General features: G+C 43.8%; 1 protein-coding gene across 10 annotated transcripts in view; it reads right to left on the bottom strand.

Moving 5' to 3' along the window:
* The window catches only part of TNIK (TRAF2 and NCK interacting kinase), a 298,880-nt gene that overhangs the window by 9,291 nt on the left and 267,906 nt on the right, over positions 1–21,683 (bottom strand). For 9 of the 10 annotated variants that reach the window (XM_083441856.1, XM_083441862.1, XM_083441860.1 and 6 more), the window contains 8 exons: positions 16,980–17,164; positions 14,154–14,280; positions 10,023–10,187; positions 7,772–7,886; positions 6,966–7,136; positions 5,634–5,777; positions 4,514–4,648; positions 1,614–1,714 (listed from right to left, as the gene is read on the bottom strand). In XM_083441856.1, coding sequence (XP_083297982.1) covers positions 1,614–1,714; positions 4,514–4,648; positions 5,634–5,777; positions 6,966–7,136; positions 7,772–7,886; positions 10,023–10,187; positions 14,154–14,280; positions 16,980–17,164 — 1,143 coding nt within the window. The remainder of the gene's footprint in view (positions 1–1,613; positions 1,715–4,513; positions 4,649–5,633; positions 5,778–6,965; positions 7,137–7,771; positions 7,887–10,022; positions 10,188–14,153; positions 14,281–16,979; positions 17,165–21,683) is intronic. The other variant, XR_014511715.1, reaches the window with a different exon arrangement.

Raw genomic sequence — 21,683 nt, 5'->3', positions numbered from 1 at the left:
GGCAGCTGACAGAGGTAGCTGTGTGTGGAGGTAACTGGATGTCCCAGGAGGTATGCTGTCTCCCAAGTGCAAAAATTCACATTATGAAGTCAAGTCTTATAAAACCCGCTGACCACAACCCCTTCCTTCTGATTCATGTGGGTGCAACAATACTGCCAGACACAGCATTCAACGTATAGAAAGGGACTATGAGACTCTGTGTAGGAAGCTGAAGGGCCTTGGGGCACAGGTGGCTTTTTCATCACTCGCTTCTGCTGAAGGTTGTGGCCCGGGAAGAGAGAGGAAAATACTGGAAGTAAACCACTGGCTGCGCATCAGGAAAGGTTTGGCTTCTTGGACCATGGTGTCCGCTTCCTTAAGGAAAGACTTTTGGTAAGAGATGGGTTGCATCTCACGGCGGTTGGCAAAAATGTGTTTGCTAAGAGTCCTACAAAGTTGATCAGGAGAGTACACTAAATCATGAGGGGTGGGAGAAAACAATACTGATGACAAAAGAGCACCTGGCACTGGGGATTATAGCTTCACTGAAGCACAGGAAACTGAGGTGGTGCTCCAGAAACCTGCTAAACAGCAGGAAACTACAAGAAGGAAGCAACTGGAGGGAACGACTTGTGGTTTCATTTCTCTCTACACAAATGCAGAGCATGGGAAACAAGCAAGATGAACTGGAGATTTTAGTACAGGATGGCAAATATGACCTGGGAGGCATTACTGAAACCCGGTGGGGTGAGACTCATGACTGGAATGTAGAAATTACATCTGGGTGCCACAATTTAAGAAGGATATTGACAAGCTGGAACATGTGCAGAGGTAACCAAGATGATCAAGGGTCTGGAAACCAAGCCTTGAGGAGGAACAGTTGAGGGAGTTGGGCATGTTTAGCCTGGATAAGAGGAGACTGAGAGGACATACAATAGCCATCTTCAAATATCTAAAGGGCTGTCACATGGAAGATGGAACAAACTTGTTTTCTCCTGCTCTGGATAACAGGAACTGAACCAATGGCTTCAAGTTACAAGAAAGGAGATTCCGACTAAATACCAGGAAGAACTTTCTGACAGAAAGCTGTTTTGACAGTGGAATGGACTCCCTCTGAGGTTTTTAAGCAGAGGTTGGATGGCCATCTGTCATGGATGCTTTAGTTGAGATTCCTCATAGACTTGTAGGCCCATTGGCAGGACAGGCCCACCTGGTTGTCAGGGTAGATTGATGTGATTTTATTTATGCATCACACAGTGGCTCTAGTCCAGCCTTCCCCAACCTGGAGCTTTCCAGATGTTTTCAACTGCAACTTTCATAAGCCCCAGCCCTCTATGCTGATGGGAGTTGTCGTCCCAAACATCTGGCGGGCACCAGGATGTTGTTTTTCTATAAACACTGGTTCATAACCATCTGTGGTCTTTGTAAATATGCTGGTATGTCTAACATGGGAATGAGAACCAGCTCTAATAATTTTGCAGAGGTTTGCCACACAGAGGGATATAGGTTAAGTTCCTTGTTATGCCACAGATGAATAGATAACAGAAGTGAATGACAGATTTTCTTATCTGTGATAAAAAACATGAACAAATGTATGAATAATGCTAATATTTTTGTAACAACACAAAACATACCTTAAATGCCATAAACTTGTGATATGGTTTAGGAGCCCAAGCATATATCTCTACAGCATTCTTTAAGGCAATCACCAAGAACTTGATTCTCTCATATTTCACTAAAATTGAAATAAAACTAAATTTTTAAAACATCCAATTCACTCAAGACAAAACCGAATGATTTAATCTCAAGGGAGAGCTGCTGAAACCATATTGTCAGTAGAAGTATTGTCTTTAAGAACAGGCCAAATGGCAAATTCCCCTGATAGTTTGGACTGGTTTGAGGTTCTTCATAGTTCTGGATGGTGCTTTCTAGCTACAGGGGCAGCCATCTTGTGTTTGCTTGCATGTATGTGACACAGCATGGCTGCCACACCACCACTGCAGCAAATTAAAGATGGTGGCACTCATGCTTCCAATTACGACAGTAGTTCGGAAGAGACTCACCACCATCAAAGCAAGTGCAGGTATTTTGGAAAGAGCAGGCGTGTCTGGGAGGAAACTAACCTCACAGGATTTGAGATGAATAATATGGCAATGTGACCCTTCCCTACTATCCTTGTAATAAATAAATAAATGAATAAATAAATAAATAAATATTTTAAGTTAGGACTGTGATACTTCAAAACTTTCTTTAAATGCCAAGTTGAAAATGTAGTATTTGTTAAGAAAAATTTATTAATCGTCTACATATAACAGAGGACATTTGATTCAAATATTGATCTACCAGATTTTAGCCAGCTAAGCCAAAAGGAAAATGATTGCATGGTATGTTTTTCTTTCTTAAGCATTAAAGCTTTTGCAATGTTCCGTTTTCATAGCTATTCTCTAGTACTTTTCAACGAAGAACAATTAATCAAGAAGCATAACCTCAATAACTTAATTGTGTTGAGTGAATATACATAAAATTAAAGACTTCAAGTAATATTTTGAAATGTAAGCATTTAGGACCATGGCAATAAACACACCCTTATTTGCCATCCAATACCAGGGAAAATAATTTATTTCACTGCTGGATCACAGGGGATTTCATACCATTACTGGAGCACACTGGCTACTACCCAGCTTTTGATATGATATAGCTGACATTTGTGCAAATTCTTATTCTGGTGCTAAAAGCGTATGGGAGTCTTATATTAGTTATGTCCACTGGGAAACATTAGGCACAAAACTGCCTCATATATAAGGTGAATATAAGAATTCATACATGAAGACTTGGTGACTGGCAGCTGAATATACAAAGTGATTGGCTTGAAAAGCTTTGCCTTTCAGATGATGTGAAGCAATACAAAGCTCTAGCTGGTGGTTGACTTTCTTGGCTTATTCACACGTGCTAAGAGCCAGCTACTGCTGGACTCAGCAAGTGATAAATTTGTATGTGTGAGCCATCCAATGGAACTTCATTTAATTAGATGCTTTCCCTTCAATATACATTTTTTTTCACTGTAGCTGGTTTAAGCCTGGAAAAACCTACTAGTTTCGAAACTAAAGTTCTTAGAAAACAACTGTTAGTGGAGTCACTCTTAGTTTAAAAGGGTAAAGGTCCATTAGGTCCAGTCGTGACCAACTCTGGGGTTGTGGCACTCATCTCGCTTTATTGGCCGAGGGAGCCGGCGTACAGCTTCTGGGTCATGTGGCCAGCATGACTAAGCCGCTTCTGGCGAACCAGAGCAGCTCACGGAAACGTCGTTTACCTTCCTGCCGGAGTGGTACCTATTTATCTACTTGCACTTTGACGTGCTTTCGAACTGCTAGGTTGGCAGGAGCAGGGAGCAAGCAATGGGAGCTCGCCCCGTTGTGGGGGTTCGAACTGCCAACCTTCTGATCAGCAAGCCCTAGGCTCTGTGGTTTAACCCACAGCGCCACCCGCATCCCACTCTTGATTTAGGGCTCCCCCAAATCTACTTGTGTTATACATGAGGGAGATGGCTTCTGAACATCTAGAAGAAAACGAACCACTGGTTTATTAGCATTTTGAATGATATTGCCCTTTAGTCCTATTCAGACATCAACTGTATGCAGCCTAGGAGTAGCGGGAAAGATGGATGATCCCTGCTCATCCCATTGTTGGCCCCACTTCACATCTGTGTATCGGACATCACACTGCAGCAAAAGTCCATGAATGACCACCAGTCCAATGCTGAGAGATTGAGGTGAGATATAATAACTATCTTCAAATATTTAATATTAATACAGGGCTGTCAAATGGAGGATGGAGCAAGTTTGTTTTCTCCTGCTCCAGAGGCCAGGACCTGAACCAAAGGATTCAAGTTACAAGAAAGAAGATTCCAAGTAAACACCAGGAAGAACTTTCTGACCATAAGAGCTGTTCAACATTGGAACAGACTCCCAGGAGAGGTGGACTCTCCTTCCTTGGAGGGTTTTAAGAAGAGGTTGGATGGCCATCTGTCATGTATGATCTAGTTGAGATTCCTGAATTGAAGTGAACTGGACTAGATACTTACAGGGGTCCCTTCTAACTCTAAAATTCTATATGTATGCCCAATCCATGCAATATTCATAAAAAATCAGATGGGGTGAACTTGTGGAGCACATTAATATATGCTGGGGCCTGTTGCACTATCAAATAAGCCCAGGGATGGTTAGACAACACCATACCTCCCACTCTGAGCATAGTTAAAAGTCATGCTTAGGCATAACTATTTTCTCCATGGTTGATTTAGTGCCACAGAAAGGTATCAAAGAAAAGAGGCCTAAAGTATTTTATGCAATATTCACTGTTGTTGACTGTGCAACGAAGGCTGACTCTTTACACCTCAGTCTGCCTGTGGGAATAGCAGGAATCAGCACAAGGATATTCAGAGTCCCCAAGCGCCTTTGACCAGCAGGCATGCCTAGCATTAAGAGAGCCTCCTGCTAGTGTGATACTGCACTTATGCATATGGTCTTGTGCTTACCAACTTTGTAATGTATGCAGCCTTCCAAATCTCCTACAGTGATCCAGCCTTGCTTCTTTTCTACTTCAGGATCATTGTGTAATATTCTGTTTCTCAACCATGAAAGATAATAAACTCGTAGCTTGTTCTTCTTTCCTGTTGAAACATGGAACCGATAAAGATACAATCCATCATTGGATCAACTTGGATGCTAATACAGCTACACGGGGCTTTTTATGCCATTTATCCTATATATACACTGTCTGATGCCAGCTTGTCTATTGCATTCTTTTCTGTTGAGGAAAGCTAATTTTGAAAATATTAATTGGAAGCCATATGAATGAAGCTAATTTCTGCATGCGTTCCTGTTGTCTTCCTATATGCTAAAATGTCTTTATAATTGAGCTCATCGGTATTATTGTCTGTCTGGAGGTAAGGCCTTTCAGATGGAAGGGTGGGTTTTAAAAAGAGAAATCTATGTTAGGTGAAGCATGAAAACGTATGTAAGCATGCCAACCGCTGTTGGCTGAAAATTACAGACAACTATAAAGAATAATATTGCTGTAAAAATATGTTTTAGTAATTGCCATAACTGAGCACTAAAAGTCAGTGCGCTCAGGGCATTTTAAAAAATATGTTCAGGTGATGACAAGGAAGAAGGCCTGTTCTGTTGTGCCTCCGTTTATGGAATACTCTTTTCACTGCGGTCCACTGGGCACCTTCACTGACATCATTTTGGCACCAGGTTAAAAAACCCCAAACATTTCCCCCCAGGCTTTGGGTGAACTATGAATATGTTGTTTTGCTATTAGCATGTTGCTAAAGCTTTCTGCTGCTGTTACTGGGGGTGGCTGTATATTTTTGTGGCTTGCAAGCGTTTTTGTGTGAATGTATCTATATTATGATGCATTTTTACATAACTTTGTTTTTAAACAAACAACTAACAAGTTTAATAAATAAAAAAATGAGGGTGGTATTCAACTAAATAATTGCGTGAGCAGAACAAATTTCATTTGCACAGTGGGACCTTCCTCCTTCTCCTCCCCCTGTGTGTGCCCTGCACAATCCCCTGCACTTCCGAGACTGGGCTGTCAGAAACCAAGAGCAAAATGAAAGCACTGCTGCAGGCTCACAGCTATACCTGAGATTGTTACAAGGACATTGAGTCCTTCTAGCACGTCCATCTGTTGGAACCGCCTCCTGTTGATCAGGTTGTACACCTTCCCTTGCCCGCTGCGGTCCAACAGCATGAGCCCGTTCTCTGTTCCCACCAGTAAGTTCACACCTGCACGATGAGCAAGCAGAGGAAGTGGATGAAATTAAGGAGAATGGAAACATTTTTAGTTAACATTAAAAGGAAGCAACCAAGGGCTCCCAATGAAGGTTGGAAACCTTCCACATGTTGAAGGGATGAGGGATTATGTGGGCTAGCCCTTTCTTTTGCCAATGACAAGCCCAGCAGCCATGCTCCCCCACCGTGTTTGTGCTCAGAGAGTTTTAGATGGTGATGGATGTGCACAGACTTCCTTCACGGGGTTGGGGCCTTGACTGGTTCACTGGTAGAGGAAATCTATTGGCATTTGTGACACACTCTTAACACTCAGAAGGTGGGAGACATGGTCACCAAAGTGGAATAGGCCCTGCCTGCAAAGCCCTGTGAACCTCTCCCCACATGGGGCTATTTGAACCCCCTCCTTACCTCTGACTTCACTTACTCACAATGATTCCCTGCTATCCAGGGAATCAGGCTCCCATCTGCTCTTGCCAGCACCCTAAAAACACTGGTCCAAGGCATGGATTCCCATAGATCATAACTATTTCTATATAGGACAGCAAAGTCACCAACAAATCACAGAGCACATCTGCATAGAAAGAGGTGACCTGTGACTTGATGGTGGTTTTGAGGGATTTCTTGTGGAAACTGTGAGGATCCATAAGAATCTGGGCCTGAGTCATGCTTCTACACTATGGCAGTGCTGGAAAACACCCAATCTGAGTTTTTTTTAATGATTCAGTCAATGGAGCAGATGGTAGATGTGATTTGATTTGGCGGGGGATGTCCCCATTTTCTCTCTCTCCTCCTGCAGTACCCCAGATGTCTCCCCTTTCCCTCCTATGCTCTCAGGTGCCTATCTGAGCCTTCAAAAGCACAGGAAGATGGAAAGGAACCGTACTCTTTCAACTTCCTTCATCAGCTCTCTGTACTTTTCAAGTGGGCAGTAAGTGTTGAGGCTTCAAGAACCCCAGAAGAAGTCTTCAAGAGTGCCACTGAATCCACAGGTGCCATGATAGCAACCCCAGGAAAAGGGTGTCTAGAGCTGCTATTTAGCACCCTACCTTAAGCAGAGAATGTTTTGCTTCTATCCCCCCTCAGCTCCTGGTATTATGCCAGAGCCTCGCTTAAAAAGCACCAAAATAAATCTTAACACGCAGACGGCATTTCTGCTATTCAATGAGATAATTAACAGATTACCCCACAGAGCAGCACAAAGGATTTCAGAATTGAAGCGCTTCTTGTACTTTCGGATCTCTGGTGTGTCACTATGAGGACGAATGTTGGTGGGATTCACATTTACTACAGAAATTTTCCGTGCTTCATTAAGTTTGGCCTGTTCTTGCCTCAGCAGCTCGCTGGTAAATAATGCTGGAAAGGAAAACATGCAGAAACAGCTTTACTGAATACATAATGGGGATTTTATCAGCTACTAAGGGCCAATGCATGTGTTTCTTTAGCTCTGCGGGAGCTGCTTCCTGTGGCTTTCCCCCATATCTCTCTGATAACATACAGATGGAGGAATTGTTACTGATAAACTCGGTTCAACTGGAATTCTGCACAGGTCTCAAGACTGTGTTGATTTTGGCTTCTGTCTGCACAATGAATGCAGCACCACTGCAAGGAGTCAGAGGAAACTACAGTGCTTCGAACTAAGTATCCGCCCAGCAGAGGAGAACTCAAGCTATGTACCACTGGTTCCTGCATAATATCCTGCACAGAGCTGTTGCACAGCCTGTAGTAAAAGGTTTGTGAAACCCTTTGAGGGCTTTCCAGACACTCATTCTTGCTAGGAAAACACTGGAGATTTGAGCATGTTTCCTAAATGCTCTAGAAGGGAAGTTTTGCTATGGTGCTATAGGAGCTGTAAGCTGTTATGAACACTTGCCGGGCCAGCATGTGCAGGATTTTTCAAATGCTCTTTCCTAGAGCTGACACTTGCCTAAGTATATGCTAACAGGACCGAGTGTTTCACACCCCAAGCATTTCCCATTGCCTTTCCCTACCTGTGGCAGACGATTCCTCATCATCGTCCTCATCTTCATCTGTAGGGGAGGTCTGATATACTCTGGTATCCACAAATGGGGTGAAAGATGCTTTCGTGCTACTTCCCATTCCATACTATCCAGTGAGAAATAAATGTATTATTTAATCAGAAGAAGGTAATAATAAGGTTTTAGTCTTCACACCAACACAGATAACACATTCAAAGCACAAGGGTTGTGGTCCAGTGGCAGAATGGGTGGTATTTGAATGTATGCAGGTATAAAAGACCAATTCTTTAGTTAGTACCCATGCTTTATCCCTAAAATGGCTCCGCAATAGGCAGAAATTGGCTTTAATGACTGGTGTAGATGCAAAGGTAATAATCAATTTAAATTAGCATAACTTTGTTGCTAAGTACAACAGAGCTGGGTTTGATTAGAAGGAAATCCAGAATAATGAACTACGAATATTTACATCTTTTTTCCCCCTTTGAGAATCTTCTGCTATGTTAGCATCCAAAGGCAAAGGTTGTGATCTTTACTTCTTGACAGCTGTAAGCCCTATGGTGTAAAAGCAGGGATTTCCTCCACGACATGGCACTTGTTTTTCTGCTGTGGTCTTTACCCAAGCAATGTTATAGTTATGGCTTCTGTTGTTTTTGTTTTAACTATTTATTTGTGCTTTTACCTTGCATTTTTATCTTGTGAACCGTCCTGAGATCTTGTGATGAAGGTCAGTATATAAATCTAATAAATCATCATCATCATAGAAAGAAGCCAGAAAAATGGGGAGGGGGGAGTCCCACCTTCCTTCATCACTATTCTATGACTTTTCCTTTTATTTCAAAAGCCACCCAAGTCTGTGATCCAGGTTGAGTGCTGGAGCCAGGCAGCTGTCACCCTAGATAACTGCCTAGCCTCCCTGCTGTAAAGAGATAACCAGCCTCATGAAAGAGCCTCCTTCTCTTTCAATGTACACATAAGGCAGCAGTTTTTTGAGGGCACCACTTGGGCTTCCAGGAAAAGCGAGCACTATCTCTTAACTGGGGAAGAAAAGGATTGCATTAATGAGTTCACGAGTGAACGTTTAGCAGAATATTTAGACCTCCTGAGGTTTTATTAACGAGATAGATGTGCTGACTTCCAAACTCTGGTGATGCAATGCCTCAATTGCCATCTCACAATCTGTAAACAGGCCTGCATAAATTTCATGCAGATTTATTCTGCTTCTTTTAGCTACGGGGAAGGGCAACACAAGGAGTTATGTAGGTAAAACTCACTGAGTTTGTCTTTGGGCTTCGTGGAGATTTAACAGGCATTGCCAACCCACTTTTTAGAATACCATTTCTTCCCTTTTGTTAAGGGCCAGAAACCTGCTCTTTGAAAAATAAAACAAAAGTCATGATGTTCATGAAGAAGAATCCTGCTCTCCTACGGTTCTGCTACAACCCTGTGTGGCTTTAACAAATCGAGGGGAATCACACTAATTCAGGATGCCTTCCAGATACTGATTTTCTCCAATTATTATTCTGCTTAATGCCGGCATGCCAGACACCTGTCAGCTGTGCTGATCACCATATGGATAGAAGTCAGTCCAAACACACTAGCATGACCAGCACTGGAGAAGTAGAACAGATTGTGCAAAGACAATGGAAACCTAGGAATCTGCCTCATACCGAATAAGACCTTTGGTCCATCTAGCTCAGTATTGTCTGCACCAGGGGTTCCCAAACTTGGGTCTCCAGCTGTTTTTGGACTACAATTCCCATCATTCACGGCCACTGGTCCTGCTAGCTAGAGGTGATGGCAGTTGTAGTCCAAAAACAGCTGGAGTCCCAAGTTTGAGAAACCCTGGTCTACACTGGCTTGGGTTCTCCTGGATTTCAGACTGGGGGCATTCCCAGCTCTACCTGCAGATGCCACAAACCTGAACCGTCTGCATGCCAAGCAGTTGCTCTACTGCTGAGCCATGGTGCCTCCCCGATAACAGGTGCCTTTTGTATGCAAGCTACTTCTTGTTTCGCTTCTGGCTTTTGCAGCTAAGGGAAGCTTTTACCCAGAAATGCCCTTACTTCTTTGCCACCATTTTCAGCAGCTGATGGATTAAAACAGAAATTCAACATCATGTATAGAATCATAAACACAGAATGATAGCCACGAAGCGGGGAGGAGATCCAAGATAAATCCTGATAGCAAGATGTTAATATTTCTGCAAAGCAAAGGTGGAGAAAGGGAGCAGGTCTTGAGCCCAGAGGACCCTGCTGCTACCTACTTCTGCCACCGAGTCCATCTCCTGACCATGGGTGGAGGCTCGGCCCAGACCCTCAGTCGGTGTGCCGGCAGGTGAGTGGCTCTGCTGCACCAAATCTGGAAGATTGACATGGCCGGCAAAGCCATTGCTGGCTGTGTGGCCAGAGCGCTTTTTGTCCCCAGAAGTCTGCAGAGACACAAGTTATAAAGAAGAGAGGAGAGTGTGTGAGAGAGAAACCCCAAGAGTAACATATTAACTCACGTAGTCAACAAGCACAGGCGCAAGCCCTTGGCTTGGCTGTCCTCTTGACCCGCGGACTCAGCAAGCAGCTATGTATCTCCACTGAGGAAATTTAGAGAGAATGAAACACAGAGCACATTTGGAAGGAGAGGGCATCCTTGTTCACCAGCAGAAGAATGGTTATTAATAGTTAAGGCCACAAGGCTAAACAGCACATCCGAGCCCCTTCTGTACTATTTATACTGCAGGTGAATGCTATCAAAAGTGGGACAGAATGCAGGTGTTTTATTGCTTTTATATTTGAGCCAGATGCTTTGCAACATCCGCCTGCAAGAGTGCACAACATCTTGGTCTTTCATGAAGTTCTCACTTAAATGTTGTTTGCATTATCAGAGATTTAACAGTTTTTAAAGGTATTTTAAAGAGCCACAAACTAAATGGTGCGGAGATGATGGGATGACCTGCAACCTCTACACAAGTTGCTGTGCATGTAGTTGCTCTATCTGCACAATCACAGCGGCTTGAAAAAGGGTTATGCCGTATGGGGACTAGCCACATGTTGCCACATGCAGAGCTTTCCATGTGATCATCACTTACAGCCCTAAACTACATGCTCCCACAAGCAGCTGAAAGGGGGACTGCTGTATGCCTGAACTGGGCCACAGACCTTTTAAAGGAAAAGCTGGTCTAAGCCTTGCTTGTGAAGAACGGCTTCCGGTTTCTGTAAAACGGTGCTTTACAGAATCATGGTAGAAGTACTGAATTTGGTAAGTCAGGGGAGGCATGAGTGCAAGAGCACATAGCCTGTTCCTCAGATCATTAAGACAGGATCATTACTATGTGCAAACCAGCCCAATGGCTGAATGCGCATTGTTAGCATGCTCTTGGCTGCTGGGACAGGGCCAATTAGAAGCTGGGTTTCCATCTACCACACTGAAAACATGTGTAATTATTGAGAAAGGATTACATCACTTAGCATTATTTTAATAACTGCCATGATGTTACGTGACCTTGGGTGGTTTCCATTTTGTGCCTGCCTGTATCTAGGTTATGCCTAAGCAGGTTGCCTGCATCTCCCCGCTGACACCTACTCTGAAGTAGAAACACAGACGTTACCTTTTGGCATGGCCATCGGGGGACAGATACGTGGCATGTGCCCACTTTGCAATATTCTGACGTAATGAGAGCCAGGAGCCACTTTTCCACCTTGTGCCCTTTTCAAATGGGCTACAGTAAGTTTATGTGACTCAAGGCAGCAGTGAACAGCCTTGGCTTTTCCCCCTGCACGACTTAACAGATCTTTTTGTCCTGACAGGCACGCAAAGCTCGCATTAGCATCAGCGAGAGCTATGTGTCTCCATGGAGAACAGAAAATCCTCTTCCATCTGCAACTTGGGAAATGCTTTATAATCTAGCAAAAAACAACCAACCTCACTTTGTTCCTTCTTCTGGTCTCTGCCTTTGCAGGCAGCTGACAAAACAGACTGACTTGTCTCCATTGCAAAAGTCACCGCAGATGCTTCTTTTGCTGAATTACAAGCCTGGCAGAAATTGTCAGCAACCTGCTGTTTATGTCTAATGTGTCACCTATTAAGGGCAGGCCCAAGCAGGGTAATGTACCTGAAAGAGATTACCCCAGGCTCCACAAGCAGCATCTGCACAATTCTTGACACTCTCAACTTAATCAGGTGGCAAAGAATGATTTATATTCAAAAACTGCAAACACCTTGCATGGCACTCATCACAGCTTGTTTCTTAAGGTCTATCAGGTTTAAGGTCACTTACAGACTCTTTCACAAACAAGGAGTGCATTAATTAGGCATGAATCCACTTTTCCACACTCCAAACAATGGCTTAGGGTCATGTCCAGTGCAGTGCTAAATCAGGGGTCCATCAGCTCAAGGATTTCTGCTACCGCAATAGAACTTTCTCCTCCTCTCCGCCTTCTGTGCTCATCCTAAATCTGTTCTAGGGTGTCTGCTCTGGAGCAGGGGAGGGTGCAGGGTGCTCACAGGGGAGGAGATGGGGTGGGATCTTGTTGTGCTAGCAGTAATTGAGTTACTGGAATGCCACCCTCAGATCCTAAGCAGGCTTTTGCTGGCAAGAATATCCCAAGCAGAGTTCTGCTAATAGAATCATAGAGTTGCAGTGTTGAAAGGGACCTCTAGTCCAACCCCTTGCAATGCTGGATGGGATGCTCCAGTAACTGGATGAGGCAGAGGCAACTTCCAACAACCCCTTGTGTCCTTGGAAAATCTGCTCTGAAGGGTTGGGACATGATACAAAATATGTGCCTGGCTGAAAGGAAAGCACAGGGAGGGAAGCTGCAGGAAGGAGGAGGGCTCAATTCCCTTCCTCCATGCAGGATATTTATTCCTTAAAACTGGACCTCCCCATCCCTTTTCCTACAGAACTACAGCAGATTCTCCTTTAAACACATGGATCTGCTGCTGTCACAAATACCTTGGCCCTGTGTCCATGACTGTGGCTAAAGAGATATTCAGAGAGAAAAACCAGCCACAGTTGTTTGGGTATCCTAGACAGGGTTCTGTCCCACCCCATCAAGTTCATGGGATCTGCCATTAATCTCCCAGCCTTTCAGGTCCTTGTGCTTGCACTTTCCTTCCTCCCCTTCTTGACCTCTGCAGGTCATGTGGCCTGACTGCTGTAGTGCTTCAGCCTCTGGACATCTCCTTAGCCTATTTTATGGAATGTATTACGCATTTCCTGGTCAGCTGTAATTGGTTGGGGAGCAATATTAGCCATTATTACCTAAGCTCAGTGGGATCACTACATGATAGTAACTGAACCCACTGTGGAATAATCAGAACTAGCTGGCTATGAAACTACCAACCCCTGCACCTAGAAAGCAACAATGGCTGGCTTCAACAACAATGGACCTTTTTCTCAGGGTGCAAAATGTGGCCATTTGGTTTTACGGACAACATCAGGGTGGGGAAGGTAGTCATTCAGTACTATGGACAGCACCTACTGAACCTCAAGGCGAGATGTCAGAAGCTCTTCCTTCTGTCTTTCTGAATTACCTATCCTTCCCCAAAACTTTATTTTTAGTGAATTTTCTTGTTCTTTTGTTTTCTTACAGCATGCCTCGTACAATCTAACCTCCTGTCATTCATAGCAAGGTTATTCTCCAGCAACAGATTTACTTCACCCCACTTTGCAATGTGGCATTGCTATCAATGGCCAACACGGGTAAAGCACAGGAGACATGTTGTGCTACCTATTCAGGAGGAGTCTGAATAGGAAGGTTTATTTGCTCCTGGCAGTTTTAGGGTTTGGGTTGTGACTCTCAACAAAATATTATGGGTTTGGCTCCCCACTGCCTTGCCCCATAACCACTAGATATTTCAGTGGAATTCATCTATGCTGCATAGGTGCAAATGTTTCCCAAAATAAAACAAAAGTCCTATTTGTTGGCCTCTGGATTGACTATAAGAGTCTTCCTTTCCCCCCCCGGAATACAAGCCATGACATCACAATTAGGGTGTTCAGATAAAGAGCTACAATTAAACTAAAGCAATTGGAAATCTTCAGCAGATGGCTGAAGGGGGAATTATTACGGAAGTGAATGGGCTAGGTTTCAAACTCACTTCTACCGGTGTAAATCTTTGTGTAAATCCTTTGGTTTGGGAGTTTTTTCTTGCTTTAGGCCAGGATGGAAGAATATCAGAATCCAGACACAACCTGGCTGTGTCCTACAGTATTCATTGCTGTTTGCAGTTTGGAAAAACATCTTTTGTTTAGATGTTGTAATTATATTAATCAGCTGCTAACAGGCATTGTTTAATCAATCACTTTGTGCTTAGAATACACAGAGCAATGATTATTCATAGATTATAAAGACAAAATCTCTCAAAGATGTTTCACAGGAAATAGTTGCCACCCACTTACCTCCCTTATCATTAAAGTCCCTTCTCTGGAAATGCTGCTAAACGTATCTGTATGGGGCGGTTCTAGAACGTGGCTTGACACCATTCCTAGGTTGTAGGCCTCGTTGTTTCCCGGCATTCCTGTTGGGCTGCAAAATATAAACAGTGGGTATTTGCAAAACTTAAATAAGAATATATATAAATATATACCATTTTCGCTGCTGTGTGTTGGTCCAGATTACATGGACCAAATGCCAACAGTAAGATTCTTTAATCTTAAGGCAATCATGCATGCCAACATATATGAAAATCCAGAACAAGTTATAGGTTCCTTTGTCAGAGGCCAGGTTTTTACAGTAATTCATACTCTAAGGCAGCAATTAAAGATGATTACTGAAAATGGCAAGGCAGCATCCAGTTTCCCCCATTTTCTCCTTATAAATGGAGAAGGAAACACAGACAAGGCTACCCTGCGTGTGGCCCCTGCACCTTCATGGCATGCACATGATATTGCCAAGTGGGAAGGGGAAAATGCAGACCCTCACAATGTCATCCTACAAATTTCCTTTACCAAACATTATGGGAAATTGAGGGAGGAAACTGGATGGTCGCTGGTTTTGACGGCATCCCTCTGATTTGTATCACGCCTGGTGCCAACCTAGAGCACATGTGATGATTGTGATAACAGAGAGATGCTGCCAAAAACTACTGCCCTGTGTTGAAGCAATGCCTGCTTGGCTTTTACCATTTTCTAGGATTCACTCTGTCATTTACCCCACCATGCTGTGGATTTCCTCTTGCAGACCATCAGTAGCTAGAAATATGGGGCAGGGGTTGGGAGACTCAGAGGATGTGCAAGAGTCACAGGCAGATGCTACCTGGCACAAGGAGGTAGTTTTCCTCATGGCAACTAAACTTGTCCAGGTTGCAAGCTACTAAACCTGGGCATTTTTGTTTCTGATGGCCACCCAGGACAACAAGAGCAAGCCTCTCAGCAGTATCTGAAGATGTCAAATTGTAGAGATGAGACTGAGTCCTTCTAGGACCACAGCTTCAGTGCACACAAGCCAGGGCACAACATGACATTACAACATGGCATATTTTAAACCACATTAAGCTAAACAAGACACAAAATATCTGCCCAAACATTACCCATATACATATGGATGGCCAACAAAAATAAGCAGCAGCTGCTTATTTATGCCTGAAGGCAGAGACTGACCTAGATAATATAGAAATATAGATCAGAGAATGTTCTAATAAAAGTCCAGATACGCAGCTGTTAGCACCATTTAGTTTGTCAGTCTTTAAAATACTGGGAAAATGTTAAATCTGTGATAATGCAAAGAACATTTAAATGAGAACTTCATGAAAGACTAAGGTGTTGTCTGCGAAGTGAAGCCATTGTATATTTATGAGAACTTCAGAAAATCCCAGAGAGTTTCCTAGCTCTCAGGGCTCTTTCACACACGGAGCTTCTGTCTTATTTGTACACTGCCATATGTGAAGAAGATAAACTGAGTCCCAGACCTTTGTCTGCTTCCAAGTAATGAGTGTGGGATCCTGTAAGTGGTGGCTCCTACATGTGTGGGGAGCGGGTATTGGACAAAACAATGTTGACACCAGCTGAACCTTGGGGGAAACAGCATTCCACAGCTGAGGAGCCACCACCAAGAAGGTTCCACCCTGAGCTAAAACACCAGGCTTCCCTGAGAGATCTTAAAGCCTGGGGAGGACAATGCTGAGAGGCACTCCTTCAGATAACTGAGTTCTGTTGTCCAGGTATTTGTATCTAAGCATCAAAACCTTAAATGTGGCTTCAGAGCATATAGACAGCCAGTGCAAACTCTTCAGAAATAGTGTTATATGGCTCCAAACAGCCGAACCAGTCAACACTCTGGCCACTGCATTTTGTGTAAGCTGCAGCCTCCAAATCATCTTCAAGGGCAGCCCCACACAGAGCTTATTGCACTAATCTAACTCCATAACCCAGAGTCTGTAGAGCCTAAGCCAGTGTTTCCCCAACCTTGGGTCTCCAGCTGTTTTTGGACTACAACTCCCACCACCCCTAGCTAGCAAGACCAGTGGTGAGGGATGATGGGAAATGTAGTCCAAAAACAGCTGGAGACCCAAGGTTGGGATACACTGGCCTATATTACTGTAGCCAGGCTGACACTATAGAGGAATGCCTGTAGCTCGCGAACCAGCTAAAGCTGGAAAATAGGTACCCTGTGTTACTGATGCCACAGGTCACCAGCGACAAAGCTGGATCTAGTAGTCTCTTCAAGCTACACACTTGGTTCTTTGGGGGAGTGCAAAACCATCCAGAACCAGCCTCCTCTCTGTTCCCAGACACAAGAACCACTACCCTACACCACCTTTTGCCTATGTTTTTCATGGGTCTCTGACTCTATTGATGTGAACTCAGACTGTATTATCCTTCAACTGGAGTGAGCTGCTGGCAAGCCAGGATGGCTGGGGCTGCTACCCCAAGCACAAAAAGCTGCAATCACAGTTAAGTACCACACACATCATCTGCCAAAAATAGCATCCTCGCGTCAAGGCTTCCTCTTCTTCCCAGCAATGCCCAGGATCAAGTCTCCTAATGTTGCGAGGTCATTACATTAGACATTTCCCCTACCCTTCATCCAACTGATGTACAGCAGGAATAGACAATTGCACATGACAGTGCGATGGCATGGGGTGAGTGATCCTATACATTATGGGGAGGGACCTGACCTGGGGGGCAGCTACTGTCAAAGATGCGCAGTGTGTCGTTCCGCCCACCCACAGCTCCAAATAAACAGTGTTAATTATAATGGTGTTATCTTCACAAAATGTGCCTTACATAAGCCTTGGAATGTCACTGACAGGCACGGTCCCATCTTGCGTTTCACTCTCGCCATCCTCCTCTTCCTCTTCGCTGCTTTCAGATTCCTCGCTGGAGGAGGAATAGTCCGTAACTTTCTTCAAAGGCCGGTTTGTTTCTTCAATACGCAGCTCCCTCAGTTCTTTTGCTAAGGCCGTCAGATCCTATATGGCAAGGGGAACGAGGGGAACTTGAGGTGAGTTTCGCCAAGAATTTATTGGGCTGCAGAAAAGCTGCACACATCTGACTGAAAGCTTTAACTACACAGAGCATAAGCAACCAAAAATTACTAATTTTTTATAGTAGTCTTACAAACATAGACCAACGTAAGACAACATAGCATGTAGCTTTTGTGAAAACAAATGCTGGCTCTATGCTTGTTGAAAACTCAACAGCAAACTTGCTGGTTTTATTTGACCACATAGGCATGTGTACATATCTGTTTGTAGGCTTCTATGTACAGACACAGCACAGTTACATTTGTTGAAAACAAATGGAGTTCAGTCATGATCATAGTAAACTGGAAAACATGATCACCTTTGGAGGCCATTTATTGCCATGTACCTTAAGTCACGTGAACAGGAGCTTCACATTGTGTGTTTCCAGCTCATGATGCCCGACAGAGGAAGGGAAAACCACGATTGCCTTGATTCACACAGAATGGTGCACTAACTGATATCATTTTGGGGGTGGGGTGGGGTGTACCTGTATGAAATTTTGCCATTGGTTTGGCAAACTGTTTATTGCTGCTGCAGAATGGAGGACCCAAACCAATGGATTCAAACTGAAATAAAGAGGACTACAACTAATCTTTAGGAAGAACTTCTTGGGGATACAAGTTGTGATGGCCTTGGAAGGGGGTGGGCTTTCCTTCATTAGAGTGTAAGCTGGGCTACTGCAGTAGTGGATTTCCTTCATCTGTGGAGGATTGGAGTAGACAACCCTTTGAGATTCCTTTCAATTCTTGGGTTCTAATAAAGCGGGTGATATCAAAGATAGGAGAAGAAGAAGAGGAAGAAGAGTTTGGATTTGATATCCCACTCCCGAAGGAGTCTCAAAGCAGCCAACATTCTCCTTTCCCTTCATCCCCCACAACAAACACTCTGTGAGGTGAGTGGGGCTGAGAGACTTCAGAGAAGTGTGACTGGCCTAAGGTCACCCAGCAGCTGCATGTGGAGGAGCGGGGAATCAAACCCGGTTCACCAGATTACGAGTCTACCGCTCTTAACCACTACACCACACTGGCTCTCAGGAGGAACTGGTGACAACGGCAGTGAAGAGGTGACATTCCACTGGGGAAAGAGAGCTCACAAAGTATATCTTTTTATAGATTGGCATCATATCTATGCCATATTTTTCAAACACATGGTTTCCTCCAAAGAATCCTGGGAACTGCAGTTTCCCCTCACAGAGCTAATTCCCATCACCCTTAGACTACAGTTCCCAGGATACTTTGGGAGAAGGCATATGCTTTTAAAGGTTTGTTGTGGATGTGACTGTAAGATTGTGAGAAAATTTTAGAGTTAACCGGGGGGGGGGGGGGGTAAATACAAGGCCTCCACTCCTGCTGTTTGCCTACAGCAAAGTACTTTGAGTTATTGCTGACAGAGATGTAGAGACAGGTCAAACAAGATTGATGTATAACGTGATTTATGCACGGGACTTGAGTGAAACAATGCCACAAAAGACCTCCTCAGCTCCAGGAGATAGAGAGCATGGACGAACTCGCTAAGACCCGCACAAATTGACACATACCCTGCACAAACACACACACATAGTAGCCACAGTAAATGTGGAAATACCACATTTGGAAAGTTATGGGTGGCGGCAGGGGAACAACCAGGAAACTTAAAAAACAAACACCAAGAGCTTTCAGTTTACTATGACACTGACAAAACCTTCGACAGTATTATCTCAAGACAAAGGGCACTGCAAGCACCATATAGAAGAAGGAGACTTCTTGTAATCTTACATGCTTTTATAGCAATGCAGGGGGAAGCAGTAGGGGCAAAAAATAAAAAGCATGAGAGCTCCAATTAGAATGGGTTAGAAGAGTTTATTGCATTAGGCATGCACATTATGAACAAAGCAACTGCAGTTGTTAGTCTTACCATTTCTCCCTATATTAGTGACCGAGGGAGCCATCAGCGCATTTGGTCAGAGGTACAAGGGTTAGGGAGAAAGAAACTCATTGAAAAAAAGGCTATTTCCACAAATATTTTTTGCTGTTTTTGGTCTTATGGCCATATTCTCTCTTTGTCATATGTCCCAATTTCCCCAATGATTAAGGGGAAATGAGCCCTGAAACATGCAGTACATGCCTTCCTTCCTTTATCTTTTTTAAAAGCATTGCTTCTATCATAAGAAGTGAAATTGAGGCAAGACTAACTTACCTTTCCCCTGCTCTTTCCAGGCATGGCCTGCACTTTAAACCTCTGTGTCCAAGTGCCCCCCCCTTTAGCTCCAGAGCTTTCCTCACGAAAACCCACTCTTTAAAGCTCAATCAGAGCAAACAGCAATGCACGGAAAACCTGAATTGATGTTTACTCCGACTGAGTACTAAAGAGTGGGTTTAAAATGTGGACATGTGCCTGGAAAGAGTGGGGCAAAAGATTAGTGTGGATAAGCCCTAAAATATCCCATTCCTATGCAGCCGCAACTGGGTTTACTCAGGACTCAATGGCCACTTTGTAAATGACAGGCATATAGCACTTGTGCCATAAAGGCGCAGGGAAAGAGCATCTTTGTCTCTATTTGCAGAACGTCAAAGTTGATGGCATCTTTCAATTTAGTTCAGGGCGCACGTCACTCTACTTTCGGTAAAAGCTACGGAACATACTTTGATCAGTTGAACTTAACATACGGCCAGAAACTTAACATGTAGGAAACTTTAAGAGTTGCTAAAGGAAGGTTAAGATAACCTAAAGTTCAGTACAACAAAATCAGCCCCTGGCTTGTTACAGGGAACAATCCTTACAAATTATACGGCATCTCCTTGAAAGCAAAGAATCTCAAAGAACGACAAGATGCATTCTTCATCTGAAACCCTAACCAATTAAAATCACTTTGTGCAGATGAATCAACGAAAGTTTCAATTGATGCGTTTACTTATTAAAGCCTGTAGCCCTAAGTCAATATTCCACAGGAAGAGGTGTGCTTTGCAGGCAATGGAAAGCCTGGGTAGACTGTCAAACTCGAAGCAACAGTGATATCGAAGGGAAAAGCAGGTCAATATATTTTTAATTCTGCACAGATTAAATCAAACACGTTATCATCATTACAGTCATCCTAAAGTGGTGTTTAATTAAGGTCTATCAGCAGTATAATCTCATCACAGCCGATAAGCCAGTTTACACATTTCTTTAAAGGCATGTTTATTTTGTTCTGCAGAACAAGACCATGGGCTTATCCGAACTTACCTTCTGCCCCGCTCTTTCTGGCACAGGTCTGAGCTTTGAAACTACATGACCGAGCACATCCCCCCCCCCCCGGTTGCTTTCCTTGCAAAAACCTGCTCTTTAGCACTCAGTTGGAGCAAACAATTCAGGTTGTCCATGGATTGCTGTTTGCTTGGATTGAGCTTTAAAGAGTGAGTTTTCATGAGAAAAGCTTGGAGCAAAAAGAAAAAGAAAAAGGTGCTTAGACATGGAGCTGTAAAGCATGGAAAGAGTGGAGGAAAGGTAAAGGTGGATAAGCCCCATGATTTACTGTGTCAGTGCAGAGATGTGGCACATGTCTTACTTACAAAGGAGCCCCCTACACTGTTAGCTTGGTGTCCCTAAACAATTAAATCTGAAGCACAGGAAGCATGTCTTGCAGAAGAGGAGGCATCATATTGCACAGAGTTTTTATACAATCATCTCCCCGGTGCCAGCCACCTTGACACTCAAGTATTCTGTAAGAAGGAACAGGGATTTTCAAGAGCAAGGGGTACGGGAGAAAGAGAGAGAGAATCAACACGGCTGACACACAGCTTCCAAGGTTTGGGATCTGCACAATCAGGGAGAAAAACCTCTCTGGTGGATTGGAAACATGCTTAAGTCAGATGGTGTAATTTCAAGGGAGAATTTCCATGAGTCACTACTCTTGTATCCAAAATAGGTGCATGAACTAGATTAAAGGTAAAGATAAGGTAAAGGACCCCTGGACAGTCGTATTTGACTATGGGGTGTGGTGCTCATCTCTGCTTTCAGGCCAAGGGAGCTGGTGTTTGTCCGCAGACAGCTTTTCTGGGTCATGTGGCCAGCATGACTAAACCACTTCTGGTGCAACAGGACACTGTGATGAGTGCCAGAGCACACAGAAACACAATTTACCTTCCCACTGCAGCGCTACCTATTTATTTACTCTTTAAGAAGTCATTTAATTTGTTGTGGATTGTGCATACCATCTCAGAATAATGCATGCCAGGCTAACACCTAGTTGAAATCGGTTATCTCTTTCAGAATCTGTCTCTGTAGCATCCCCAAAATGCTGCTTCTGAGCTGCTCCAGGTATCTACCGCAACAGAAGCCAGAAACAATTCTGATGTTTGGGGAAAATGGGAGAAAACAACTGCCAAGCAATGGGGGGTTCTTCATGGAGGAGAGTTTGTGATGGTGAGAGGTGCCTGCTGAATCAGAAACTCTGAGACTGTTCTGGGTCTAAAGAATGAAGGTGTATCGTGGGGCAATTTCCACATCT

This window comes from Podarcis tiliguerta (assembly GCF_965153285.1).
Source record: "Podarcis tiliguerta genome assembly, chromosome: 5".
Lineage (NCBI taxonomy): Eukaryota > Metazoa > Chordata > Lepidosauria > Squamata > Lacertidae > Podarcis > Podarcis tiliguerta.
This window is presented reverse-complemented; position numbering and strand designations above follow the sequence as displayed.